This window comes from Acomys russatus, chromosome 29 (assembly GCF_903995435.1).
Source record: "Acomys russatus chromosome 29, mAcoRus1.1, whole genome shotgun sequence".
Classification (NCBI taxonomy): Eukaryota; Metazoa; Chordata; class Mammalia; order Rodentia; family Muridae; genus Acomys; species Acomys russatus.
Window position 1 is genome coordinate 25,873,607 of NC_067165.1, and position 25,729 is coordinate 25,899,335.

The following is a 25,729-nucleotide window of genomic DNA, read 5'->3' on the forward strand; positions in this document are numbered from 1 at the left end:
CCAATTAGTTGTCCTTTATAAAGATTCGGCATGGTTATGGTGTCTCTTCACAGCAATGACACCCTCTATGACTAGCGCCAAATGAGATAACACTTTACACTGTCAACTAAAAGGATGAGGAATTCAACAAGTGGGCAAATTCTGGCTAAGAGGAATAGAGGAAAGAATTCCCGCTATCCAGAGACTTCAAAAGCCACTGTCCAATCAGCATGCAGCCCTTTTGCCGGCATATATTAAAAAACTGCCTCGTTTTCACTAGTCTCTTGAATTTATTATGATCTTCTTGTGGGCATGAGATCACTCCCAGTGCCTCTCCTTCATTAGTAGGCCAGTGCATTCTCAGGAGACGGGAAACAACACTGTACAAAGCGCTTCAAAGCGCATCTCCCAACCGGCGCCACACCTGAGCCCCCAGTAAGCCCTTGCACCCTTTAATTAGGTCATCTACTTGCAGGTGATGAGCGGTGCGGTAAGACTCGTTAATTCCATGGATAAGCCCACTATTCAATTTTCTCTGTTGTGAAGTCAGTTCTTTGAGAATGAGCGATTTTGCGTAGATTGCCGCAGTGCTGAGGGCGGATTCCAGGAACATGAATAGTGGTGCAGATGTAAATATCACCGTTGGGAACAGCAAATCCAGACAATTATTTTATCCCAGCAAGAAAGGACCCTTGTCCCTGGGTGATGGGACAAGCACAGTAAAATCAGCCTGACACAAGGGAGCTGCGCGGTCCAATCCAAGGAACATGTCAAATTCTGGGGTCCCATTAGCTTGTGTGTTGGGGGACTGAGTGCCAGTGGTGGCCGTACCTAGGGCAGCTGTTGATAAAAGATGGCTTGGGGTTTGGAGAGCACGCATATCATACACCCCAACCACAAGAGTCTCTTGCTTCATGGGAGCCCCCTGCATAAGAACAGGGACAGCTGGGTAAAGAAGTCAGTTGACAAATATGGAGCCCACCAATCATTCCAGTAGATGCCCTTTGGTGAACATTCACTTGGGACACGAGTCTGCAGTTCTGGACCTGTCCAGAATTCCCTGTCAGAGACCTAATCCCCTCCTGCAGCTTCCAAGTCCCTGACCAACCAGTCAGACCATCTCACTAACTGCTCTGTAATCAATGGAGATCCAGTGCTTCTTGGTCATCGCACTTTACTTCAAGTTCTACTACCAAAAAAAAATTTCCCTCACACTGTACCTTAGATTCCCCTCGGTGGGGTGATCATATCCCCACCTTATCTTTTGGATGGTTTTAAAAATGTAAACCCGACTTGGGGGTTTCATTCTTCAGTCAGCTGGTCATCAGGAATGCCACACAAAGACGGGAGTTTGGGGGAGAGGAGGCAGAAGTGGATGCTAAGGAAGTTTGAGCCGCTAACTCACGCGAGGGAGGTCCACTCAACATCAATCTCAGAGAATGAGGAAAGGCTGCTATTCAGAGCTAACCTTATAACTAGTTGTTTAAGAGAATCCTAAATGAGGGGGTGGAGAGATGGCTCAGTGGTTAAGAGAGATTGCTGCTCTTGCTAAGGACCAGAGTTCAATTCCCAGCACCTACATCAGGTGGCTTATAGAAACCTATAACTCAAGTGCTAGAAGATCCAGCGCCCTCTTCTGGCCTCTACAGTTAACTGCACTCATAAGTACATACACCCACACAGACACATAATTTTTTTCTTGTTGTTTTGTTTTTCTGAGACAAGGTTTCTTTCTGTAGCCTTGGCTGTCCTGGACTCACTTTGTAGACCAGGCTGGTGTTGAACTCATAGAGATCCACCTGCCTCTGCCTCTCCAAGTTCTGGGATTGCAGGCATATGCCACTGCACCCAACTCACTTATTTATTTATTTTTAATCTTTAAAATAAAAAGAGAGAACCCTAAATGGGTTCACAGGCCACGTGGCTACCACACTTTGGCCTCTAGCTTCTACTACATCAAGTAGCAAGCTAGATGCTACCCAGAAGGAAGGGAGGAAGTTTACTATGAAAGCCTAGAGAATTGTGCAGGATTCACCTTTAAGGGGTTGCCAGGGACTCCACACAGCATCCCTACTTTCTGTGGGTACCTGTATCACCAGTGGTCCCTCCCAATCATTAAAACCAAGAGACAAGGACTTGACTAGAGCCTCATGGAAGATTTACCAATAACTCAAGTAGCAAATACTAGGGGGTGTGCAAAGCCTGAGTTTCAGGCCACAGCACCACACGGAAAGTTAGCATGCACCCATGTATCGTGGTTTGCCTCTAAAGCACAAAAGCCTATCCAGTGCTGTGTCTATCTTCGTAGTTGGCAGGGTCCTTTGCAACAGCTTGACTTTCGCATAAGAGGAGACAGCTCCATGTCTTCTGCACCATGGAACCCTCGGACTTCTCCAAGACAGGAAAGCCTCTGAGAGTCCGCGTAACTTGTTCAGATGTTTTACCTGCTATTTCCTGAGAATGGTCAGCTTGCCGTTGGTCTAGTACGCTGGTGTGAGGCTTCTAGGTTCTCGGGCTGAGAATGCTGTTTATAGACTGTTTAATGAGAAGGAAAGAGATTGGGGGGGGGGGGTAGCACCCAGCAAGACTTGGAATGTAGACTGTTCGCCCCTTCCGGGTAGAAGATAACTGTTTCTCACAGCACCTGAGAATTGGTTTAGAGGAAAATCCAGTAGGTAGATCAGTGGTTACAAAGCATGGGTGCATTATGTTGGCCCTGCGAGTTTGGCTAACACCCGGATCTGGGGAAGGAGTGGGCCCATGCAGTGAGTATCTTTGATGATTAATTAAACTGACACAGTGGCAAACTACACTCTAAGTAACTATGGTTAGGAGGCTGGAGAAACAGATCCATAGGTACGACCACTTGCTGACCTTGTAGAAGACCCAGATTTGGTTCCCAGCACCTACTTGGTAGCTTACAGCCATCTGTAACTCTAGTTCCAGGGGATCGGATACCTTCTTCTGACCTGCATGAGCACCAAGTGTGCACATGATGCACATATATACATGTAGGTGAAACACACAAAAAATACTACTACTACTAATAATAATAATAATAAATAATAATAATAATAATAATAATAATAATAATAATAAATTTTAAAAATAAATTTAATTAATATAACCCATGGTTATACCAGCATAGCCCCAACCTTATCCAGTAAAACCTCTGCTAATGATGGACAGAGAGATCCAGTTCACGAGCACTAGAGAGAGACCCAAGAACTTCTGCTAAGGTTCTTCCTTCCATACTGGGTCGCACTTCATGAGTCAGAGACCCAAACTAGGGTTTCTTCCAGCGGCCAAGCATGCCCATTCCAGTTATACATTCAGAAACAGGAAATGACTAACTGTATGCTTAAGCCGAGCATCTATCACTGAACGACCTAAATCACCACCTTGATGGGGGCTACAGTAGCATTCTGTACCCTAGGGATTATCCCCTGTGCTCCAGAACCAGGACCTAGTAACATCCAAAGGTGGAGGTACCATCCTTCCTTGAGGGCAGTCTTCCCAGTAAAGGACTGCAGGATCCTGCAAGGGAGGATTGGAATTAGTTAGACATATGGAGCAGACTTACACCAATGCCACAGGAAGCTTCCCCAGGGGCTTGGCATCCTCTCCAACCAAGAGACTCTAAGTCGGTGAGCTACCTTATGTCTGGGAACTGGGAGTCAGGCCACATCTCACAGGTATGTGATTCAAGTCGGCTGTTGGCCAGTGCACGTCTAGTAGTACCTTGGATGATTTTCCTTTTATATAAAGCAAGCGATAATTCAGTAGGCAGTCCATCTATTTCTTTCCTTGGGACATGACGACCAGACTGTCATTACCAGAGATCACAGAGAGCCAACACTTTCAAAGTTCTGGGATAGCCACGCTGCCGTTCATAGGCGCGCTCCCATCTGCTTTTGGCTACTGAGGGAAAAAATTCAGCCTCTCCAAATATAAGGCTCTGTTGTTCCCATGAAATCAGGAAGCCCGTACAGACACAAGCATGCTAGAGTAATACTGACTGCAAAGGTGAGCATGCGCAGCATGTGTCTAGGACACGGGTTCTCTCCTTCATATATTCCCTTAATGCCTTCGTTATGAGTCTTCTTCCAGGAATTTGTATGTATCATGATTTGGGGAGGGGGCTACACATGTCAATTCTTTTCAATGCTCCTCCAATACCTGTCTCTCTGAGCTTCTGGAACCCCTCTTTTAGTTTTTGAAGCCCTTCCTCCACATTATGCCATAGGGCGTTATAACATCTCGATTGAATAAAACCCAAGCCACATTCATGGCCAAGTCTCAGCCAAGCAACCAAGTAGGCTGTCAGAGCCAACCTCAGCTGTAGAATTAGCACGTTAGATCCCTGATGCACCTCCATGAATTTAGAATGACTGCGTAATCCCTCCCCTCCTTAGGATGACCTCCCACACACATGCCCTGCCCAAGGATTACGTCAAGTCTCGCTGGTAGCAAACTTTTGCCTCACGTTTGCTGTGTAAACTCTCTGCGCTGCTGCCCCAGTGTGCGTCAGACCCTTTGAAGCACAGTAGGGTTTGGCCTCATTTCCGCATGTTATAATGGTAGCCAAGTGTCTTTGTGACCTGTCTTTAAAAGGTCTGCCCGTCCCTTTTCAAAATATCTGGCCCATGTAAGGCCATCACAGAGATTTTAAACAAAGGAAACTCAGTCTCCTCAAACACATTTTTAAAAAAAAAAAGTCATTTTTGTTGGCAGGGGAGGCCCTGTGGGTGACTCTGGGATCGAAGAGTCTCCATCCCACCGAATCCAATCAAATGTCTCTATCCCAGATGTGAGGCCTGAAGTCTTCTGTGAGTCATCCTCGAATTTTCCCACACGACACTTGCAGGTGTTGTAAACTCTAATGATGCGACCCACACAATCAAACTTTATGATTCATCTTTCAGCGATATCATCCCCGCGGCTACATAAAACCAAAGATGCCTTTGCAGGTGCCACGGACACACCACGGCTCTTCTATCATCTAAGCTGAGAGTTAAATGACCAGGCTTTGTCACTTGTCCTCTAGGGAGTGTGCTCCATCCGGTGCATTCAAGGATCTACCCCACCACCACACACATGCACCCACAGTCCCCATGACTGAAGTCATGGCCAAGTGCAGAAGTTAGCGGGGCACCCAAGACATGTGCTTCAGTTAGCACCATCATAGGTGATGGCATAATTACAGTCCCACCATGCCGTGGGTTGTGAGTCACCGGTTTCCTGTTGGCAAGGAGCTCAGCACTTTGCTCAAGGCCAAGGGTACAATGAAATCAATCAAAGTCCCATCTGTTGGAGTCTGTCTCCTGGGACCTCCTGGGTCCTGGTCAGTATCAGTGCGGAGCCAGTCAGGAGACAGAGCTCATGTCCCTAATAATGTAAACATGAACTTGAGGGTTTTAATATCAGGACTAATAATCCAACACAGGACAGTTAATCACTTAAGGCAGTAAAAGAGAGCCCTAAAGATCCAGAGACAGCCAATGAGACAATCAGTTAAGTCTCTGCAGGGGAAAAGTAAATAAGAGACAGACGGAGGGGCTGATGAGATGGCTCAGCCGATAAAGGTGATTGCTGCCAAGCCTGACGGTCTTGGATTGATCCTTGAGCCCTATATGGTAGAAGGCAAGAATTGACTATCACAAATTGTCCTCTGACCTCCACACACATGCCATGACAAAACACACACATACACACACACACACACACACACACACACACACACACACACACACACACACGTAAGTAAGTAACGTTTTAGAAAGTTTAAAGGATGGCTTCGGGAGCTTATCCTCCTTCCTTCAGCTAACTCAGGCCTCTACTATAAGGGAGACACACCACCAGAACATGCACCCTACAGGAGCTAAGAAATTGGCCAGGCCTTGTGGGCTAGCCTGGCCTATACCAAAGGCCCTCTGAGTGGGAGCATGATCCAAGCATATATGTTTGATATATAAAAGTGACTTCCAAGTAGAAACGGGGATGCATTGGGGGAGGGGGGAGACATCTGGAGCTGTCGCACATGGGTTTACAGAAGAGATGGGGACTGGGTCTTTGCCTTTGTGGTAAAGAAGCGAAAAGAAGGGAAGGAGAGCCCTGGAAGGGAGGAGAGCCTTTTCTACTGCAGTCACCCTCATATTCGTCTAGCGCCCTCTACTGACTGCCTCTAGCCTTGCTCCCTCTGGCAAATCTGTTAAGGGACCAGCTCCAATATGCCAAAGAAGGGTGTATTCAGCCAGTGTGATGGAGCACGCCTGTAATCCAGCACTCAGGAAGGCAGAGGCAGATGGATCGCTCTGAGTTTGAGGACAGCCTTGTCTACAAGGCAAGTCCAGGACAGCCAAGGCTAACACAGAGAAACCCTGTCTCAGGCGGAGGGGGTTCGGGGGGAGGTCTAGTCAGAGCTCAGTGGTGATAAATTAGTAGATGGCACAGGGAGAGAGGCAGATGGGGTGGGGCATGTGGGAGAGGGAGGAGGGGTGGGGCGTGGAGGCTGGGGTTTGAGCAAACAGTTATCAAGGAAGAAGGCAGAGAAATGAGTCCTTTGGAAGAGATGTTCACCTGGGCTGGGGCCCTCAAGAGTCAACACCCATCTCCATCTCACCTTAAAAAAAAAAAGAAAGAAAGAAAGAAAGAAAATTCAGTCACATACCAAACACAGCTCAAGAAAGCCACATTGTTCCGCTTTCAAATTAACAGAAAATCAAATTCCTGGACAGATTCCTTCTTCCCACCCCTGGGGATAAGTGGGAAGTGAGTTGAGACGCATTTTATTTTCTTGAAAAGACTCTCCCAGCTCCTCGGCTCCTGCTGAGTCAGGCTTCCCCCGCCCCCCCCCCCACCCCCGCTATCTGCAGACCCGGGACCTTCAATCATTCATTCAGCAACATTTCTACGGGTCTACAAGGAGCCAAACGCTGAGCCCAGGAGGATATTTGGCTGTGAGCTCAGTTAGCCTCCTCCCTGCGTCTGCGGCTAAGCAGCTCCCGGTGAGCATCAAGAGTGCTGAGCCCTGAATTAAGACCTGTCCAGCAACTGGTGCGGCTCAGATCTAAATCTTCCAGAATTTCCGGGCCAATTATATGACCTGGGTTCTAATTCTGCTTAGTTCTTTTCTGTGTGACCTAAAGTATTCATGCACATGTGCAAACAAACACACACACACAGGATTTTTTTCAAAGGAAGTTGTCACTGTTTTACTCACCAGGGGTCTCAGTGCCAGAGCCTCTTGACCCCCGCCCCATGTTAGACCCCATCATAAAATGAAACACTTCTAAGTGAAAAGTGCCTTTAACCCACTATCACAGCTGGCAACACCGTACCCAGAGAGTATAGGTGGCTTGGCCTCTGGTCACATGACCACCACCCAGCATTGCTATAGAGTGCACACTATTATATGAAAGGCTGCTGAGGTAGCTCAGCGGATGAGGATGCTGGCTTCCGAGGCTGATGACCTGAGTTGCACCCCCAGGATCCATGTTGTAGAAATTGTCCTCCGACCTCCACATCCACAGGCACTCTGGGGCACATGCACACCCACACACATATGCATACATACGTAACAACAAAAAAAGCTAAACTGTTGCAAACCAGGGAGAAACAGCCCTTATTGCGATACAAAATGCCCTTTATCAAAGGACAACTATGTCAGTAAAGAGTAAAGCATACTCAGCCCTTTTGAATATTTTGCCTCATAGCTAATCCTGCAAAAAAGGTACCATTGTATTCAATGTGGCGTGTTTAGGGGGCCATGCCCTGTCACTTCCTGGTCGACTATGAGGCCAGGAAGTCCAACCTTGATTTCTTGGTTCTAGAGCTGGCACCCCTTTCAACACCTAGCTGGGCCCCTGAAAGGCTTTGTGAGTTCAGGTGAGCAGACCAACACGTCCTCCCTTCCTTCCCTCCAAGTGCTAGGAATTCTGGGACACTGGGTTCAAAATAAGCCTCTTGTCAGACAAGAGATTCAGCAAGGGAAACACGGAAGCATTCCCTGTCCTCAAGGGGCTCAACACTGTGAGGGGCAAAGGAAAAAAAAAAAAAACAATGTCTGCACCACCCACAACACACATGCATCAGTTAGCTCTGGTATGTAACAAATAGTCCCCCATTCTTCCTGGCATAAGAAAGTCGCCCCAGGGTTCTAGAGGTTGGTCAGACAGCCTCTTCTAATTAATCACATTTACCCAACAGATCAGCTGGGTAGCCGAAAGGTTGTCGATGACCTCATCGGCAGGCCTGGCAGCTAGGACTGACTATTATGGGATGTGCCATGTCCCTCCAGGTGCTCTCCATCACCCAGTAGACTATGCAGGCTTCCTTACAGGGCATTGTTCCAGGACAATGCAAAACTGAGTGCCTCTGAGGTCAGGTAGTGTGAGAATCAAATCCATATATCAAAGCCAGTTTTCATGTAACTAGCAGGACACAGAACAGGAAGTATCTTGTCCAAGGGCACGCATGCACACACACACACACTCCAAGCTTGTGACAGAGCTAGGGGCAACCTGGTCCCATGAAGGAGCCTGAGGCTGGGTGTGGGCTGCTCAGCAAAGGGTGATTGTTCAGCAAAGGTCGTCTCTCCCTGTCCCATACCTACCATAAATTTAGCTACTGAACCCTTTCAGCCCCCATCGCCATCTCGTCAGACCACAGGATGGTTCCCACTTACTGATGAGAGGCTGAAGTCCACGGAGGGCGGCTGACCCACGTGACGCCCCCAGATGACTCACCTGGGGACTGTCTACCTGTCTGCCATCACCCTGGCCCAGCCACCCTGGAGCATGGCAGGCAACTTGACATCTCTAGATGGAGGCCATTGCCTTAGGAATGGCTCCAGAAGCCTGATGGTTAACATTGTCAAGCCTCTGGCCGCACCTGGATTGGGTTGAGGACCCACCTTACCTGTGGGAGTTACCATTGGTCTTGGACCAAACTAAAAGGAGGAAGGGAATTGAGGACCAACATCCATCATTGTCTGCTCCTTTATTTTAGGGGGTAACAGGCATCCCTGTGTGTGCATGCAGAGGCCAGGGGAAGAGTGTGTCTTCCTATATCGCCAGCCATATCACTTCCTTGAAACCGCGTCTCCCGCCGACCTGAAGCTCACCATTTTGGCTAGGCTGCCTGGCCAGTGAACTCCGGGACTCATTTGTCTTCGGTCTCTAATGTTGGGGTTATAGACATGTGCAGCCACACCCAGCTTTTATGTGGGTGCCGAGGACTTGAACTCTGGTCTTCATGCTTGCACAGCAAGCACTCTTACCTGGTTAATCCATCTCCTCAAGCCCTACTCTCTGCTTCTTGACTGCAAATGATTGTAACAGCTGCTTTGAGCATTGCCCCGTGCCTTCCCCACTATGATGACTAATCTTGATTGTCAACTTGACACACCAGGAAAAAGGGAACTTCAGTTGAAGAATCACCTCCATCACACTGGCTTTGTGGCCATGTCTGTGAGGAACTGTTTTTGCTTAATGGCTGATGTGGGAGGGTCCAGTTCACTGTGGACAGTACCATTCCTAGGCAGGTGACCCTGAGCTATGCAAGAAAGATAGCTGAACATGAGCCCGGAAACAATCCAATAACAGCGTTCCTCCTTGGTTTCTGCTTCAGGGTCCGGCTTTGAGTTCCTGCCTTAGCATCCTGCTCTGAATTCCTGCCTTAGGGTCCTGCTCTGAGTTCCTGCCCTAGGGTCCTGCTCTGAGTTCCTGCCTTAGGGTCCTGCTCTGAGTTCCTGCCTTAGGGTTCTGCTCTGAGTTCCTGCTTCAAAGTTCTGCTCTGAGTTCCTGCTTCAAAGTTTTGCTCTGAGTTCCTGCCTTGGCTTCACTCAAGGATGGACCTGTAAGATGAAATAAACACTTTTCTCTCAAAGATGCTTTTGGTCATGGTGTTTATCAGAGCAACAGAAACCAAACTAGAACACTCACTATAGAGTTGCCTGTACCCTTGAACTGTAACCCAGATTAACCCCTCCTCCCTTAAGCTGTCTTTGTCAGGTTCTGTTGCAGAAACAAGTACCTAATAGGCTGGGTGAAGGCAATAGGACCAGGGTCCCCTGGTACCACCTCTGTGGGGTGCCCTGGTCCGTACCTCTGCTGTTTAGTGGGTAGAATAGGCAAAACAAGCTTAGAATGTAGGCTCCTGACACACACTATACCAAGAGGCTGGGTAGGGAATCAGGCGCCCACCAGGCTGGTCAGTCACACACAGAGTCCCTGGGTGGCATTCAGAGAGCACGTTTATTTACAAAGCACTTTACAAACCTTACACCTCCCCACAGCCCCCTGTGAGGTAGGTCAGTAGTCATATCTACAGTTTACAGATGGGGAAATTGAGGCACAAAATGGGGGTGTGGCCTACCCCATTATAAAGAGAACTTCCCACCCTCCCATCAAAAAAAAAAAAAAAGCACTGGTCCTCCACCCCATAGCACCCCTTCTGAACTTTAGGAGCTGTCATCAGCCCTGCTCTACCCTGCCCCAACCCCATGGCAGCCTCACCAAGAGCCACAGGGGCCTCAAACTTTATCCATCGCCTTGTGGATCATCACCGGCCCAGGCTGAGCAGGACCGAGCCATGGAGGCCTGAAGGCCAGGAAAAGGGAGCTGAAGTGATATCATTCTGCATATCCTGGGCCAGGAGGGGATGGAGCCCAGGAGGGAGGCACAGGTCCTGTTGCAGGAAACTCAGAAGCAGAAGTAGGAAAAGCATGACAAGCAAAGCACCCCCGGGTCTGCAGGGGCAGTGGGGTGGAGAACGGAGCTGCAGGATGCTCAGCGTGTCCCATTGGCAAGACAGGGAAGAATCCCAGCTTCAGGACGCTCAGGCACTAAGCCAGGTGGGATTCAGCCCCTGCCAAGCCCCAGCGAGCCTCCGCCACGTGCAGAAGGGGCCACACTGGATGCAAACCTCGGATACTCTTTCTCCGCAGGCTCTCATTCATTTCTTGCCAACTACTGAAATGGGGTGGAGGAGCCTGGCCTGGGGTCCCTAGCACTGGCTGTTCTGGCCAGTGTCACTGTCCCAGGCAGGCTTCTCTGCACAGGTCTGCAGGGCCCTCTGGAGGTGGGGCTGGCTGCAGTCTTGCAAAGCTCTTCCTTGGCCTGCAGTCTTCCCATTGGGGGTCGCCAAGGCAGTGCATCATCATCATCATCCACTCCAGTGTCCTCCCCGTGGAATTATGGCTGAGCAAAGTTGGGGGCCAGAGGCCCTCCTCACCAGTCTGGGCTGATGGGCCACACCCTGGGTGCTCAGTGGGTGCCCCAGGCCAGGCGCCTGCTATCTCAGCTCCAGAGCTTCCAGGTACTCCAGGGCAACATCGTAACAGAAGTGATATTGATCCTGAGGAAAGAGGGAGCCTTGAGTCCTGGACATCTTCCAGAGAAAGGGAGTCAAGGGTGACGTTCTAGCAAGTCAGGGCTAGAACAGAGGACCAAAGTTGGGGACCAGACAGGGGTGTGGGGGTCCTGAGGAACCTGGTGGGGCTTGGATGGGGAGCTGACATGGCTGTGCTTGGGGTGCACCTCCTCACCATGGTCTCCACCATATTGGGCTTGTAGTTCCGAAGCATTTTGGCCGCAAAGAAAACATCCACCAGGCTGTGACAGCGGATCATCTCCAAGACTGTGGCGCAGGCGCAGAAGGTACCACTACGGCCGCCCCCGTTGCTAAAAGAAACACAGAAGAGGTTTGAGGCAGGACCTGGGAAGCTAAAGGTGAGGTGGAGCTAGGCAATCAAAAAGCCAGGAGCAAGCCAGGTGGTGGTGGCACACGCCTTTAATCCCAGTACTTGGGAGGCAGAGGCAGGGGGATCACTATGAGTTCAAAGCCAGCCTGGTCTACAAAGTCCAGGACAGTCAAGGCTACACAGAGAAACCCTGTCTTGAAGAAGAAGAAAAAAAGCAGAAACAAGGTCAGAGAGGCCAAAGGCGGGGGTAAGACTAAAGAGCCATGTAGGGTAGGCTAGGGGGATGACAGATAAGAAGTGGAGCCCAAAAGCTAGCCCTAGGACCAGAAGGTTAGAGGTAGTTCAGGGTTGCCATGGAGATTGACATCCAAAACTGTGAGTCGTGTCAGAAGATATCCTCAAAAACCTTGGCCTGTAGATTCCTAGGGGAAAGACCCAGCTACATTTCTAGTCACAGAGAGGGGCTGCTCAGAGGGCAACAAGCCCAAGAGCAAGATGGGAAATGAGAAGACCAGTCGGGGCCAACTGTGCAGATGCACAAGCCAAACGCAGGCACTTAGGCCAGCCTGGGGCCACCAGGGTTCCTCTCCCACCTTACCCTGTTCCCATGACTCAACATGAGCCTCCTGGGGGCCTAACTGCCCCCTAGCCTCCTGCTGCAGGCGTCTCTCACTAAAACCGAAGGCTAGCCCTGGGAGGACAGAGCCCAGGCTAGCACCGGGAGGCTCACAAAGCGCAAGAGCATGAAAAAGAGATGGCTATACCCAGTCACGAGTGAAAACACGCATCTCTGAATGGAAGTGCACATAAATGTATGAGTGAGTGGGATACGCACTAGAGAGAGATGTTTATATATGTTTAAACACGCATGCGTGCATGTATAAACAAAGACCAGGATCCCACTGGCATAAAGGGGATGCCACATGGAGCCAACAAGATGGCTCAGTGGGTACGGCTGCTTGCCACTAAGACTGGTGGCCTGAGTTCAATTCCCAGGACCTACACGGTGGAAGAACTGACTCCCGCAACTCCTGTTGAACTCTGACCGCCATACACACGCTCTCACACAAAAACATATGCATGGTGAGTACACGCGTGCACATGTGCGCGCACGCACACACACTAAATAAGCAAGTGTATTTTTTTTTTTACAGTTTTTAAAGAATGCTACAAGGAGCCAGCAAAATGCCTCAGTGGATATAGACACTTGCCATGCAAGCCTGGTGACCTGGGTTTGAGTCCCCAGAGCCCAAGTAAAGGTAAAAACAGAAAACCAACTCCACGAAGCTGTCCTCTGACCTCCAGACGTGTGCCATGTGCACACCTATACATCATACACACAGGCACATACAGGTGAAAAACAAATTTCTATAATCTCACGGGGGTGAGGTATTCTGACAAGACTCATTAAACCCAGCTAGTTGGAGAGCGCAGGCCATAATCTCTGAGCTCCTTTGTGCTGGCCCTGAGGGCGTCTGTCAGTCTCCAGCCCTTCACCCACCATCCTACCAGAGAGCACTCACAGACAATGTACCACGGTGCGCCCATCCCCGCTCTCCGCCTGCCACTTGTCCACCTCGGCCAACAGGTGCAGGAAGGCCTTCCTGGAGTCGGGCGTGTCCCGATAAGCTGACCAACGCAGGAACTGGAAGTGCCGTACCAGCAGGTGCCCCTCCTGCAGCTGGAGACACGGCAGCCAGGCAGAGAAACATAGCACAAAGGTCACAGGGGCCCCTGATGACCTCGAGAGGGTCACTAAAGGCAGCGTTGGCCACCCCAGATTCTCATCATTGGGCTCCTCAGGACACTCACCCGAGAAGTGTTCTGCACCCGGAACACTCGGGCCACCAAATCCTCATCAGCTGTGCCAGACACAAACTCCACCTCCATGAGGCCATACTGCTGCCGGCCTGGCTCTGGCCAGTACTGCAGACAGGGCTGGGACATGGAGAGGGAGCTGAATAGAACAAAGCTAGTCCCCACCGCAATGCCAGCTTTGGGGGTTCCACCCTGGCTCAGTGTCGGGCTCCAGACTCCGCTGTGGCACACCTATCTCCCCCATCAGAACACAAGGACAACTGCCCAGAGCCCTGATCACAACAAACTCTCCACAGACGGTGCCATCACCCCCGCAGCTGTGTGGCCAGAAGTCTCCGCTCTAACATGCTAGCTACATCCCACAGGTGTGTGTGTGTGGACTCCTGCATCCGACCTTGCTCTGGGAAGAGGCAGGCATAACCCCACCTATCCCAAACCAACAATGCCTCCTCCTTGCTCAGAGTCCAACTTCAGCTCAGCGACAGGACAGCCCCTGACGCTGGCTTCATTTCCCCATACTGCCCCCTGTAGACCTCACTGGAGATGGGAGAGTACAGAGGAGGCCCCTCAACACACACACACACACACACACACACACACACACACACACACACAAAGCACACATGTCCTGCAGCATAACAAGATAACATAGCCTACCCTAAGGCAAAGAGAAAGCAGGCACCTAGACAGTTTAGGGGAACTACTGCAAAAGCAGAAATTTTGAATGGGACTCTCCAGGGATGGGGAGCACAGCCCTGCCACCTCCCACTATGTGACCTGGGCGAAAGCAAAATGGCCAGCTCCATCTGAAGTCCTTGCTTATGGATTAGGAAACCAAGGCCCTGGGTGGGAGTGTGGCATTGCAAAGCTAACAGACAGCAGACAGCAGAGCTAGGCTCCCGGTCTCGACTCTGGGGACAGCGACTCTGGGGACAGCACCCATAAATGCACAGGGACCATGGCCAGCCTCACCCAGGCGGAGTTGGACTGGTTAAGCTGGTTGAGCATGACGATGGAGGTGCACCCATAGTCGTAGACCAGCCGCCAGAAGTCGGGCGTGGTACTCTGCAATGGGTGTAGGGTCACGATGAAGGCTGCGCTCCGTGTGTAGCTCTGTGGGGGGGGGGGGAGAGATGGTGGGGTGGGGGGGGAGTGGACAGCACTCAGCAGGGCCTTCTGATGGCCCTGACCAGTACTTCCCAGAAGTCAGAAACTTTCCTACAGACTGGACCATCCCAAACAGACCCCAGCTGACCCCTTCCCTCAGGCAAGCTCACCGGCATCTAAGAATGAGTCCCCAGGGATGCCAGGCCCACTACACGTGGTTGGAACCAGGTACTGAGGCTTCAGAGGGGACCAAGGCCAGAGCCACCCCTCCAGCCCCCATGTGTGTGTGTGTGCGTCTGTGTGTGTGTGTGCGTGCGTGCGTGCGTGCGTGCGTGCGTGCATGTGTGTGTGTGTGTGTGTGTGTGACTGAGGTGAAAATCAGGATAGAAGGGAGGTCACAAAATCCTGAGCTTCCATCCCAAACTATGATACTTCCTAGGACATACACATGGCACTGGGCTGGGTAATGGCATCTGTGAGCCTCTCCCGTGTGTCTCACTTCAGACACATCAAGGGTTCCCCCTTCCCCGTGCCTTGTGCTGTCCTGCTGAGGGGCTCTGGGTCACGAACTAGGCCACAAAAATCCTACCTCCTTCAGACAAACTTGGGGGGTGGAGCCCCCCTCCTCCATTTGCGGAGGTCCCCAGTTGTGTTGCTCGGTCCGGTTCCCTTCACTTATTCCTCCCCCCGATCAGTCGCTGTCCTTGGCTCTTTCCTCTCAGCAACTGTGTGTTCTCACTGCCTCACTCCTCGTCCCCCATCATAGCCTGGCCCTGATGTGTCTAGGAGGGCAAATCAGCCTGGCAGAGGGCCCAAGTCACACACACAGACAGCCTATCTAAAGTCCTGTTCTCTCCCATTTTCTGTAACATTTGCTTCTCTCCCCTGTCTGGCTCCTATAGCTCACTCTCAACTGGCTTTAAGAGGGGACAGGGACAGGAGAGAGACTCATAGATTCTTCTCAGAGGGTGTCATCCCCAGTCCCCAAGCCCCAGCAACCCATGTCCTGCTCTGTTTGTAATGCCCAGTAAAGAAGATGAAGTCCCTTGGGCCAGGCACGAGAGCGGGTCTGCTAAGTGGTTCCTGGGCCCTCAGACCACAATTAGATAAGGACCCAGGGGTCAAATCACCACTGCAGGCCAGAGCCTGGAGCTGGGTACAGCCCCCATCTCCTCAGAACAGGCTCCTCTGGCTCTAAATATCAGGGATCCCGTCCTGACCTCAAAATCCCCAGGGATCTGCACCCAAAGTCCTCGTATCACTTCTCCTGCCCCAGGCTCTGCTGGAACTGGTCCTGGAGGTGACCCTGCCTGAACTCTACTAAAGCTGTACTAAAGCTGACTGGCTGTAATACTAGAAGGGGAACATTGGATGGCCAGAGTCAAAGACTGATCGGGGTTAGGTCTGCCATGGGCCCCCCGTCTCACTGAGTGGGCAATGAGGGGGCTGTCCCTCTACCAGAGCCCCCTGCAGCCTGGAGCTCTCACATCAGTCAGGGCTGCATTGATGTAGTTGTTGGGGTCCCCGTCAGTGGAGATGAGGAAGGGCAGGCAGCGGTCCGGTGGTAGCACGTCCATGCTGCGGTTCTTGTCTCGGTTCCGGGGCAGCAGAGCGATGCTGCACTCCTCCACATCCAGCGGCGGCGTGACGGAGTTCAGCGTCTACAGAGAGGGAGATGAGGGGTGAGCCTAACACTGAGCAGAGCCTGATGCCCCAGGGCTCAGTGCATGGCAGGGCTATGGATGATAAACATTAGCTTGTCAGTTCTCTGAAAGCTGTAAACCTGAACCCACACCTCTTCCCTACAGCAGACCCCAGGCAGGAAGCAGAAGGTTTGGTCACAGCTCTGTCTAGACAAAATGTCACCCTGAATACCTGGCAAAGATGCTAGCCAGGGCTACAACATCTCTTCACCACACCTGCAGGCTGTAGGTACCGAAGTCTATTTCTCTCTTATTCTTAGGCAACCCTCCCAGGACCTCAAGTCTGTCATGCTCTCCAAAGCTGATACCTCTCTCCAGGAATCGCCAGCCACATTTCCCAGGCCACCCTATGCTGGCTCCAGAACGCGCAAGCCAGCAGGTCCCATATGGCTGAGGGAACATGGGAGCTCTGAGGAGAGGGAACCTCTGGGTCTCTGGCACCCAGAGATCAGCACGTTCGTATGGAGAGCAGCCTGCAGCATGGTGAGCCCAGCCCCACCCAAAACAAACCACCAGGGCCTAGCCCTATTGTGGGTCTAGCCTGAGGATCCGAGTTCAACGTCAGAGCCCATGCTTAAAAAAATAAAAGGCTTGTGCCCCGATTCCCTGATTGCTGGCACAAACTTGTCATCTCCGTAATGGGAGAGGGAGATAGGCAGGCCACCCCGCCCAGGGCCCCCAGACCTCCCCAGGACTGGCCAGCCTGGGTTACTTAGCAAGTTACATACCCATGAAAGACCTTTCTTTTATTTTTTTTAAGATTTATTTATTTATTATTGTGTATACAGTGCTCTTCCTGCATGTACACGTGCAGGCCAGGAAAGGGTGTCAGATCCCATTATAGGTGGTCGTGAGCCACCATGTGGGTGCTGGGAATTGAACTGAGGACCTCTGGAATGACAGTCAAAGCTCGTAACCTCTGAGCCATCTCTCCATCCCGAGACCTTTCTTTTAAAGGAAGGGCGGAGGAGAGGCAGACAGTATCTGAGGCCAGCACCTAAGGTTGCCCTCTGCCACCACCCCGATTCACACAGCGCTGAGCAGGCGGCACATGCCTGTAATTACAGCGCTAGGGAGGTAAAGGCAGAAGTGGCAGGGACACAAGGTCGTGCCTGTCTACACAGCAAGCTCAGGACCAAGCTGGCCTACATAAGACACTGTCTCAAAAACAAAACAAACAGAAAACAGCAGAACCAAGGACGGGCAGAGACCGAGCAGAGCATTGTCACTTGCATCCCTGGATCCAGCTACACCAGAGGGCACCTCCACGCTTGCAGTTGCTGGAGCCTCTGAGCTAGGTTTCTTAGGAAACAAGGAGAATCCAGAGCAATGGGAACTTCCTCTCTTTCCTGGGTGGCAAAATCAGGGCTCCTCACAGCTCCTCAAGGTAAGCCAGGATATGAACCCACATATACCTGACCCCAAAAGTCTGAGGTCACAACTGTTCTAACACATGTCCTTTCCAGTCGCCTAACTCTGTCCCTCCAGCTGGGTCTCAGGCCAGTCCTTCCTGCTTGGCGGTTAATAAGTACAGTACTAAGAACACCCAGTGTACTCGCACACACACACACCACATCTACATTCATACACACTTCTATACACACGCACATCCAACTCCTACACACACACACCCCACTCCTATATACACACTCACACACCCCACACCTACACACACACACACTCACACATCCTTCACCCACCTACTTACACACAAACAAACCTCACACCTATACACATACACACCTCACCTTATACATACTTACACACTTCTATACACACTGACATACCTAACTCTTATATACAGATTCACTCCACTGCTATATACACATAACCATGCCCGTGTGTGTGTGTGTGTGTGTATATATATACTCAATTTTACATCCCACACTCACATGCCCCACACCTATACACACTCACACACCACACACCTATACACACACTCCCCCCCACACCTATACACATATTCACATCTCACACTTACATACAGTCGTACACCTCACACCTATATCCACACACTTACACACCTCACACCTATACACACTCATACATCTCACACCTACACACACTTCACACCTATACACACATTCACACACCACACGCCTATATACACACTCACAACCACACGCCTATATACACACTCACACACCTCACACCTATATACACACTCACACACCTCACACCTATATACACACTCACACACCTCACACCTATATACACACTCACACACCTCATACCTATACACACTTACACATCTCACACCTACACACATTCACACATCTCACACCTATATACACACTTACACACCTCACACCTATATACACACTTACACACCTCACACCTATACACACACTTACACACCTCACACCTATACACACACTTACACACCTCACACCTATACACACACTTACACACCTCACACCTATATACACACTTACACATCTCACACCTATACACACACTTACACACCTCACACCTATATACACACTTACACACCTCACACCTATACACACACTTACACACCTCACACCTATATACACACTTACACACCTCACATCTACACACACTTACACACCTCACATCTACACCCACTTACACACCTCACACCTACACACACTCACACACCTCACACCTAGACATGCTCACACATCACGCCTATACACACACTCACACCTCACACCTATATACACACTCACACACCTCACACCTACATACACACCTCATACCTGTACACATACCTCATATCTACACATGCTCACACACCTCACACCTATACACACATTCACACACCTTGCACCTATACACACACTCATCTCCCCACCTGGAACTCTTCCCGAAGCTGGGAGGAGTTACTCTGAGGATCAATGCGGATCATCTCCCTATAGGTGGCTTTGAACTCGTTGACAGGGATGGTGGTCTCCCCACACAGGCAGGCCTCCAGGATTGCATCGTGGATGAAAATATATTGTTCCTGGAACAGGAGACGAGAATGTAAGAATGGGGAGGGGACTAGAAGCTGCGCTCTGCAGAAGGTGAAGGGCAAACAAGGCGGAAGCTGAGGCCAGGGCGGTCAGCTGAGGCCAGCCATCGCCTCAGCTCATTGCTCTCACATCCCAGAATTCCTAGCAGATCATCAGAGTGGTGAGGGGACAGTCCAAGGTCCCAGATCTAGTGAGGACACAAACCCTGGTACATGAGACTTTAGAGCCCTATCCCACCTCCCCACCTCTGCCATCTGACTCACCTAACACAACACCCTGAAGTTTAGAGAGACCTAAGAGGTCCCACTCCACCCCCAGGCGCCTGCCCGCCGCCATGTTTGAAATGGTCGGGGAAGGAAGGGCAGAGGATGCCAGGAAGGTGTTACTCCAGCTCTGAGCTCCATGGTAGAGACCCTGAGATCTAGATGGAGGGGAGAGGCAGGGACAGAGCTGGCCCAAACCTCAGTCTGGATCATGTTGACCCGCCGGGAACAGAGGGTTTTCACACAGTTGTAAATGTCCACGACCCCCTCACACTCGGCCATGTCCAGCATCACGTCGAGGACGATGTAGCAGCCGGTGCGGCCAGTGCCTGCACTGAGGGGAAGACAAGGCCAAAGCCACATCAGAGCCTCGGGCAGGCGCTCCAGACCAGGTACCTGCCATATCTATATAACTTAGGGGCTGGGAGCACACCAACAAGGAGGGGCTGTGAAACAAAGGCTGGAGTTTGCTGTAATGTGGCAGAGGACACAGTTGGGCACATAGAACAAGCCCTCCCTTGGGAGGGAAAGGACGGGAGGACACAGAAGTGAGGCTGGCTCAACTTAGCAACCAAGACTGGGGAGAGGGATGGAGGTGATGCTCAGAGTTCAAGCCAAGAACACGCTCTGCCCCCTGGATATCCCAGTCAACTCATATCTTTCAAAACCCCACACACTCACACCCATCCACATCCCCAGTGGGGCTTCCAGAACTCCCAGGCCCTCTTCCATGGTCTCAGACCAATATGGCTAGCTTCCATTAAAACACTTGTCACGTGATCCCTGCTTGCGTGGCTATCGCCCTACCTCCACCTAGAGCCGAGTGAGAGCAGGGCTGTGTCGAAGTCAATGCTGATGTGTGTGCTCAGCATAAGGAGCAGTGCTGATGGGGAGGAGGGCTGAGACCGAGGAGTACCCAGCTCAAAACACACAAGCACTTTTGGAAGACCTGGGCGGCATCCACTGGGACAGAATGCTCACAGTGGCCATTCTGTCCCTACACCGGTGTGTGCATTTCCTGCCAAGCAGCCACACGTTAGCGCAGTGGTTCTCAACCTGTGGGCTATGACCTTTTGGGAGTCGAACAGCCTCGCACAGGGTCACCCGAGACCATCAGAAAAGACAGCATGCTTACGTTACAATTCTTTAACAGCAGCAAAATTACAGTCATGAAGTAGCAATGAAAATAATTGTATGGTTGGGGGGGGCGGTCACCACAACAGGAGACACTGTGTTAAACGAGCATAGCATTAGGAAGGTTGAGAAGCACTGCTTTAGAACATCTTTAGTGCCGCCATTTTGTTTTAGCACCATAATTGCTGATGAAAGTCAGTGAAATGCCTGCAACAGAAAGTGGGGAGATACACCCTGGAGTGTGATGCTGTGTGGACGGACCTCACACACTGAGGTGAGGGGAGAAAGACACACAGCCTACAGCTCACACTGACGGACTCATTTCACACAAAGTTCCAACCCATGAAAGATTTCTACAGGGGAGAAGTCAGCGATTGCTCTGGGACGAGGGTACATTCCAGAACTTGGGCTCTGTGCGCGTGTGCACAGTGGGAGGGTAACACTTGTCCGTGTGTACAAGCATGTCAGGGGCCAGAGATCAACATCAGGTGTCATTCCTCAGGAGCACATTGTCCCTTCTGAGACAGGGTTTCCCGCTGTGACCTGGGGCTTGATGACTGGGCCATGCTGGCTGGCCAGTGAGGGTCAGGGATTTTCCTATCTCTGTCTCCCCAAGACCAGGATTTATAAACACATGCCTCCCAAGCCCAGCATTTTACATAGGTACTGGGTGATAAAACTCAGGTCCTTGGGCTCGCACAGTGAACCCTTCAGTCAGCCATCTCCCCGTCTCCGCACCCCCTGGGTCAGTTTCTCCATCTGAGGTTAAGCTAATGGTTCATTGTTCCTGATATAAACTACACTTTACATTATGGACTTTTCTGTATCAATTAGAGCTCATTCTTAAAAGGTGTTATATTGGGGCTGGAGAGATGGCTCAGAGGTTAAGAGCACTGGCTGCTCATCCAGAGGTCCTGGGTTCAATTCCCAGCACCCACATGGTGGTTCACAACCATCTATAATGGGACCTGATGCCCTTTTCTGCCATGAAGACATAGAGCATTCATATACATAAAGCATATAAATAAATATTTTAATGCAGTCTTAATGAGATCTGAAGAGAGAAGACAAGGACACACACAGAGAGGGGGGAGAAAAAGAGAGAGAGAGAGAGTGAGAGAGAACACTGTATTTTCTGGCATGTAAAATGACTGGGAATATAAGACGACCCCCACTTTTTCAGTTAAAATATAGAATTTGGAATATACTCACCACATAAGACTACCCCTCTTTGAATGCACACCCTGTACAACAGACTCAGGCATGTGTCTATTTGCCAGCAGCACACAGACAGCCAGGCACTTTATTAAATGCCAGCAGACAGCCAGTGCCAGCCTACACTGCCCCTTTAAGGCAAGCTCCACACTCAACCCAAAGACACTACAGCCCTCTGAGTCAAATGGGTGGGTTCTGGTGGAGAGCCAATCCACATTCATGTTCTCCTCTTTGAGATACAGTGAGATGTGTGCAACCTGCTCCTCTCTGCTTCATACTCCCCACATGGAGCAGGGAATCAGCCAAGGCACACACACCCCCACTATGTGCGCCAGACATATGAAGCAAGCTACAAATAAGTACCTGGCGTATAAGACGATCCCCAACTTTGGCACAGATTTTCAGGGGGTTAAAAAGTCATCATATGTGCTGGAAAATTTAATAGCTAGAATTCAAACAAGGGAAGACAGCCATGTGGTGTTTGGGAGTTGGTAAGAATACTGCAGATGAACCAGGATGAGCCACAGGGACTGTGGGCTTGCAGGCTCCATGACTCCTTGGCTCTGGTGAAGGGACTCCCGTAGGGTACCAACCTCAAAGCCAAAGCTCATGGGATCTTCAGGGAGTCATTCCCTCCCATCCTCTGTCTCCAAGCAGGCTGAACCCGAGCCCAGAACTCCTCAGGGACCTTGAACCTACCCGACCCCAGACCAGCTCCCCCAACCTAGGCCCGTCTCCTTGAGATCTCCAGTGTCCCCACCTGCAGTGGATGACAATGGGCCCAGCATCAGGTGGAGTGGAAGCCTTCACACGACGGATGAAGGCCAGCAGCCCCGTGGCATGGTAGGGGACGCCGTGCTCTGGCCATGCTGTGAAGTGGAACTGGCGGACCTCATGCCGGGCTGAGTAGCCTCTCTGTGGAAACCGCGGTGGTGACAGTCAGTTGCCAGCAGCACCCACTAGACACCTGCTGTATGCCAGGCTCTGGCAAGGTAGGTAGCAATGCCTATTGTGCATGTGAGAAAAGGAAGGGCCCGCACATACAGTCCCCTCTGCCAACACTGAGCAGGCGCACACACTCTGTGCTTGGACTGAGTCTGCCAGATGCTTAAAGCTATGCTGTCCAACACCCATCTTGCCCCTGGGTTGTGGTGCAAACAGAAGAGAGCACTGTGAGCTGGAGGCGTCATGCTTGCACAGCAAAGTACACTTGCCTACTGAGCCATCTGGCCAGCCCTCCTCTGAGGACTTTACAAAGTAATCAAGTGGGAACATGGACCCTGATACATGAGGAAACGCTCTGACCATCGTCTTTCTCATCTGCACAATGGGTCTGATGGTAAACACACATCTAGAGCCTCCTAGAGCTAAGACAACATGTGTAAGGGGCGCAGCACGGCGTCCCACACAGCAAGGAACAATGCAGGGCGGTCATGACATCCTCTTCACCATATCAAATGCCCGCTGGAATCTAGCAGGAACAATTACCATCCCACCCTTTAGATATGCTCTCAACAAGAAGGGCTTCCTTGCCCCTCCCTCCCCTTATCCACCCCCCCCCGACAATCCTGGGGCAATGCAGGCTCTACATGGAACAGGTGTGGGGAGTACTCACCCGCTCCAGGGCAAAGGTGCGCACCACATACTCAGCCAGCGTCTCTGTCTTTACCAGTGTGATCTTGATGTCCCCATACATGTCTGAGTCCTCAGGCCAGTAGCGGGAGCATTTTACCTGAGGCCCCCACAGCAGACGGTTCAGTGGGCTCTTAGCCGCCCCCCCAATGAGGCCCACCCTGTCCCCCAGCCCACCCTCAGCCCCGCTTACCCTGCCCACCTCTACCAGCTTGGTGATCATGACGATGCTCGCGCATTGTTCCTGCCACACCATGCGCCAGAAATCGTAGATCATCTCAGGCTTCGGCCCTAGGGGGCACAGAGGATGCCTGTCCCTGAGCAAGGTCCCTCTCCATGGCCAGCACACCGTGATGCCCGGTGACATCACCCTTTGCTGAGATGCCCCCAGGATCTGACCCCAACAGGGGCTTCTCACTCACTCCAATATCCCCCACCAACCACAACTTGATGCCTGTAGGGTCTAGAATGGGTGGTAGCAGGGAAGAGCCAGGCTGGAGAGCCTGGTGTCCTGAGTGAGCGTTAATGAGCTGTTTGGATGGTAGGCCCTCGGTCCATGGAGCAAAACCTCCAAGAGCGGTGGATAGAGAGGGAGCAGCAGAAAGGGACCCAGGTGGCCAGGTGGACCAAGAGGCATGCTCCATAACAGTGAGGATGGGCCTGGCCTGGCCAGCCCTTGCACATGCATCTCCACGAGGACACACATAGCCAGGATGCTGGGGATGGATTAGTGACATGGGGAGACACAAGCAGACAGGGGAGAAAGGCTGCAGTTAGATGCAAGAGACCCAGGCAGGCAGGGAGTGGGGGAGTGGGGGGTGGAGAGAAAAATGGGGAGACAGACAAGGGAGCTGAGCACATCAGCAGGGAAGGCAGGCACGCAGGCAGTAGACATTCCAGATCATGAGACGGTGACGCAGGCTGAGGGGCCAGGTACCTTGAGTGGCTATGAACTGGTTTGACCTCTGGTAGCCCTGAAAGAGGAGGATAGGGGCGGAGTGAATACCAAGGGCGCAGACCTCTGTTCCCTCAGACTCCCACCCCATCACCCTCTTTCCAGGAGCAGCATCCTCCGGAAACTCCCACCGTCGTGTCTCTGGATGAGGGTGGCCTTGTCCTTCCAGTCCCAAAGCAGAGACAAGGGATGCCAAGACACCAGGGTCTCGCTATGGAACCCCTGTGGAGGGTACTCCTCTGTGAGCCCAGCCAGACTCTCTCCATCCTCAAAGAAGGAGCGTTATCGGTTAACAACACGACCGCTGTTTGGAGACAAATGAAGCCCAGGATGGTGCTGTCCTGCCCCCAGAGTCCCAGAAACATAATCCACCCTGGACCCCAGATAGGGGAGAACCAATGGTTGGCAGAATGCCCAGTTTCTATCAGGGCATTCAGAATGGATGGTACTCTTCCCAGGGACCTCGGCTACCCAGAGCTTGGGAGGGCTTGGGGAAATCTTAAGGAGGGTTTCAAGTTGGAAGCAAAGGGCCCTTAGATAATATTTTTAAGCCTGTTTTACTGATAATGAGGACTATTCCTGAGATCAGGTGATAGCCCCACACTGTTCTAAGCACTACCATATGTCTTACATAAAAGAGAAGCTAAGAGCTACCTCATCCTCCATCCCCAGAGCCCTCAGGCCAGGTAGCACCAAAGCCACAATGGCCCCAAGGTCCCTCACAAGGCTGCATCTTTCCGGGACAAGAGCCAGCCAGGATGCTAAGGCAGGCACCGTGTACAAAATGCAATAGAGGCGGGTGCAAAAGAGAGGCACCACGCTCCACCCCTGGCTCCCAACACACTTCTTTGCAATTCCTCTAAACCCCTGAGCCTCTGGAACCCAGAGCAGTCTGGAGCCTGGCTGCCAGGGCCAACCCCAGCTGCCCTCAAGCAAACACCCCTTTCTTCTCTTGGCCTCCATCTTCACTTCACTAAAATAGATCGTGACAAGAGATCCCGCCCAGGGATGTGAGGTATGCAAATAGTGACGTGGGTTAAGCGGTTGTCACTGGGCCAAGCAGGACTATGAGCAGCTGTTATCATTAACCATGTTTCAAACGTCCAAAGAGTGATGATATCAAGAACTGCTCAGCTGGGCGTGGTGGCACAGATGCCTTTAACCCCAGCGCTCAGAAGGCAAAAGCAGGGCGCAGGGTGCAGGGTAAGCGACAGCTGGGAAGGTGACTTCCTGAGTGTTGG

General features: G+C 51.4%; 1 protein-coding gene across 3 annotated transcripts in view; it reads right to left on the reverse strand.

Moving 5' to 3' along the window:
- Positions 1-11,121: 11,121 nt before the first annotated feature.
- Positions 11,122-25,729, reverse strand: part of Ptpru (protein tyrosine phosphatase receptor type U) — an 86,455-nt gene continuing 71,847 nt past the window's right edge. For 2 of the 3 annotated variants that reach the window (XM_051170945.1, XM_051170947.1), the window contains 12 exons: positions 24,471-24,507; positions 23,727-23,824; positions 23,517-23,633; positions 22,662-22,816; positions 19,751-19,886; positions 19,130-19,279; positions 16,096-16,269; positions 14,474-14,614; positions 13,496-13,621; positions 13,207-13,364; positions 11,528-11,663; positions 11,122-11,337 (listed from right to left, as the gene is read on the reverse strand). In XM_051170945.1, coding sequence (XP_051026902.1) covers positions 11,275-11,337; positions 11,528-11,663; positions 13,207-13,364; positions 13,496-13,621; positions 14,474-14,614; positions 16,096-16,269; positions 19,130-19,279; positions 19,751-19,886; positions 22,662-22,816; positions 23,517-23,633; positions 23,727-23,824; positions 24,471-24,507 — 1,491 coding nt within the window. In that variant the 3' untranslated portion in view covers positions 11,122-11,274. The remainder of the gene's footprint in view (positions 11,338-11,527; positions 11,664-13,206; positions 13,365-13,495; positions 13,622-14,473; positions 14,615-16,095; positions 16,270-19,129; positions 19,280-19,750; positions 19,887-22,661; positions 22,817-23,516; positions 23,634-23,726; positions 23,825-24,470; positions 24,508-25,729) is intronic. The other variant, XM_051170946.1, reaches the window with a different exon arrangement.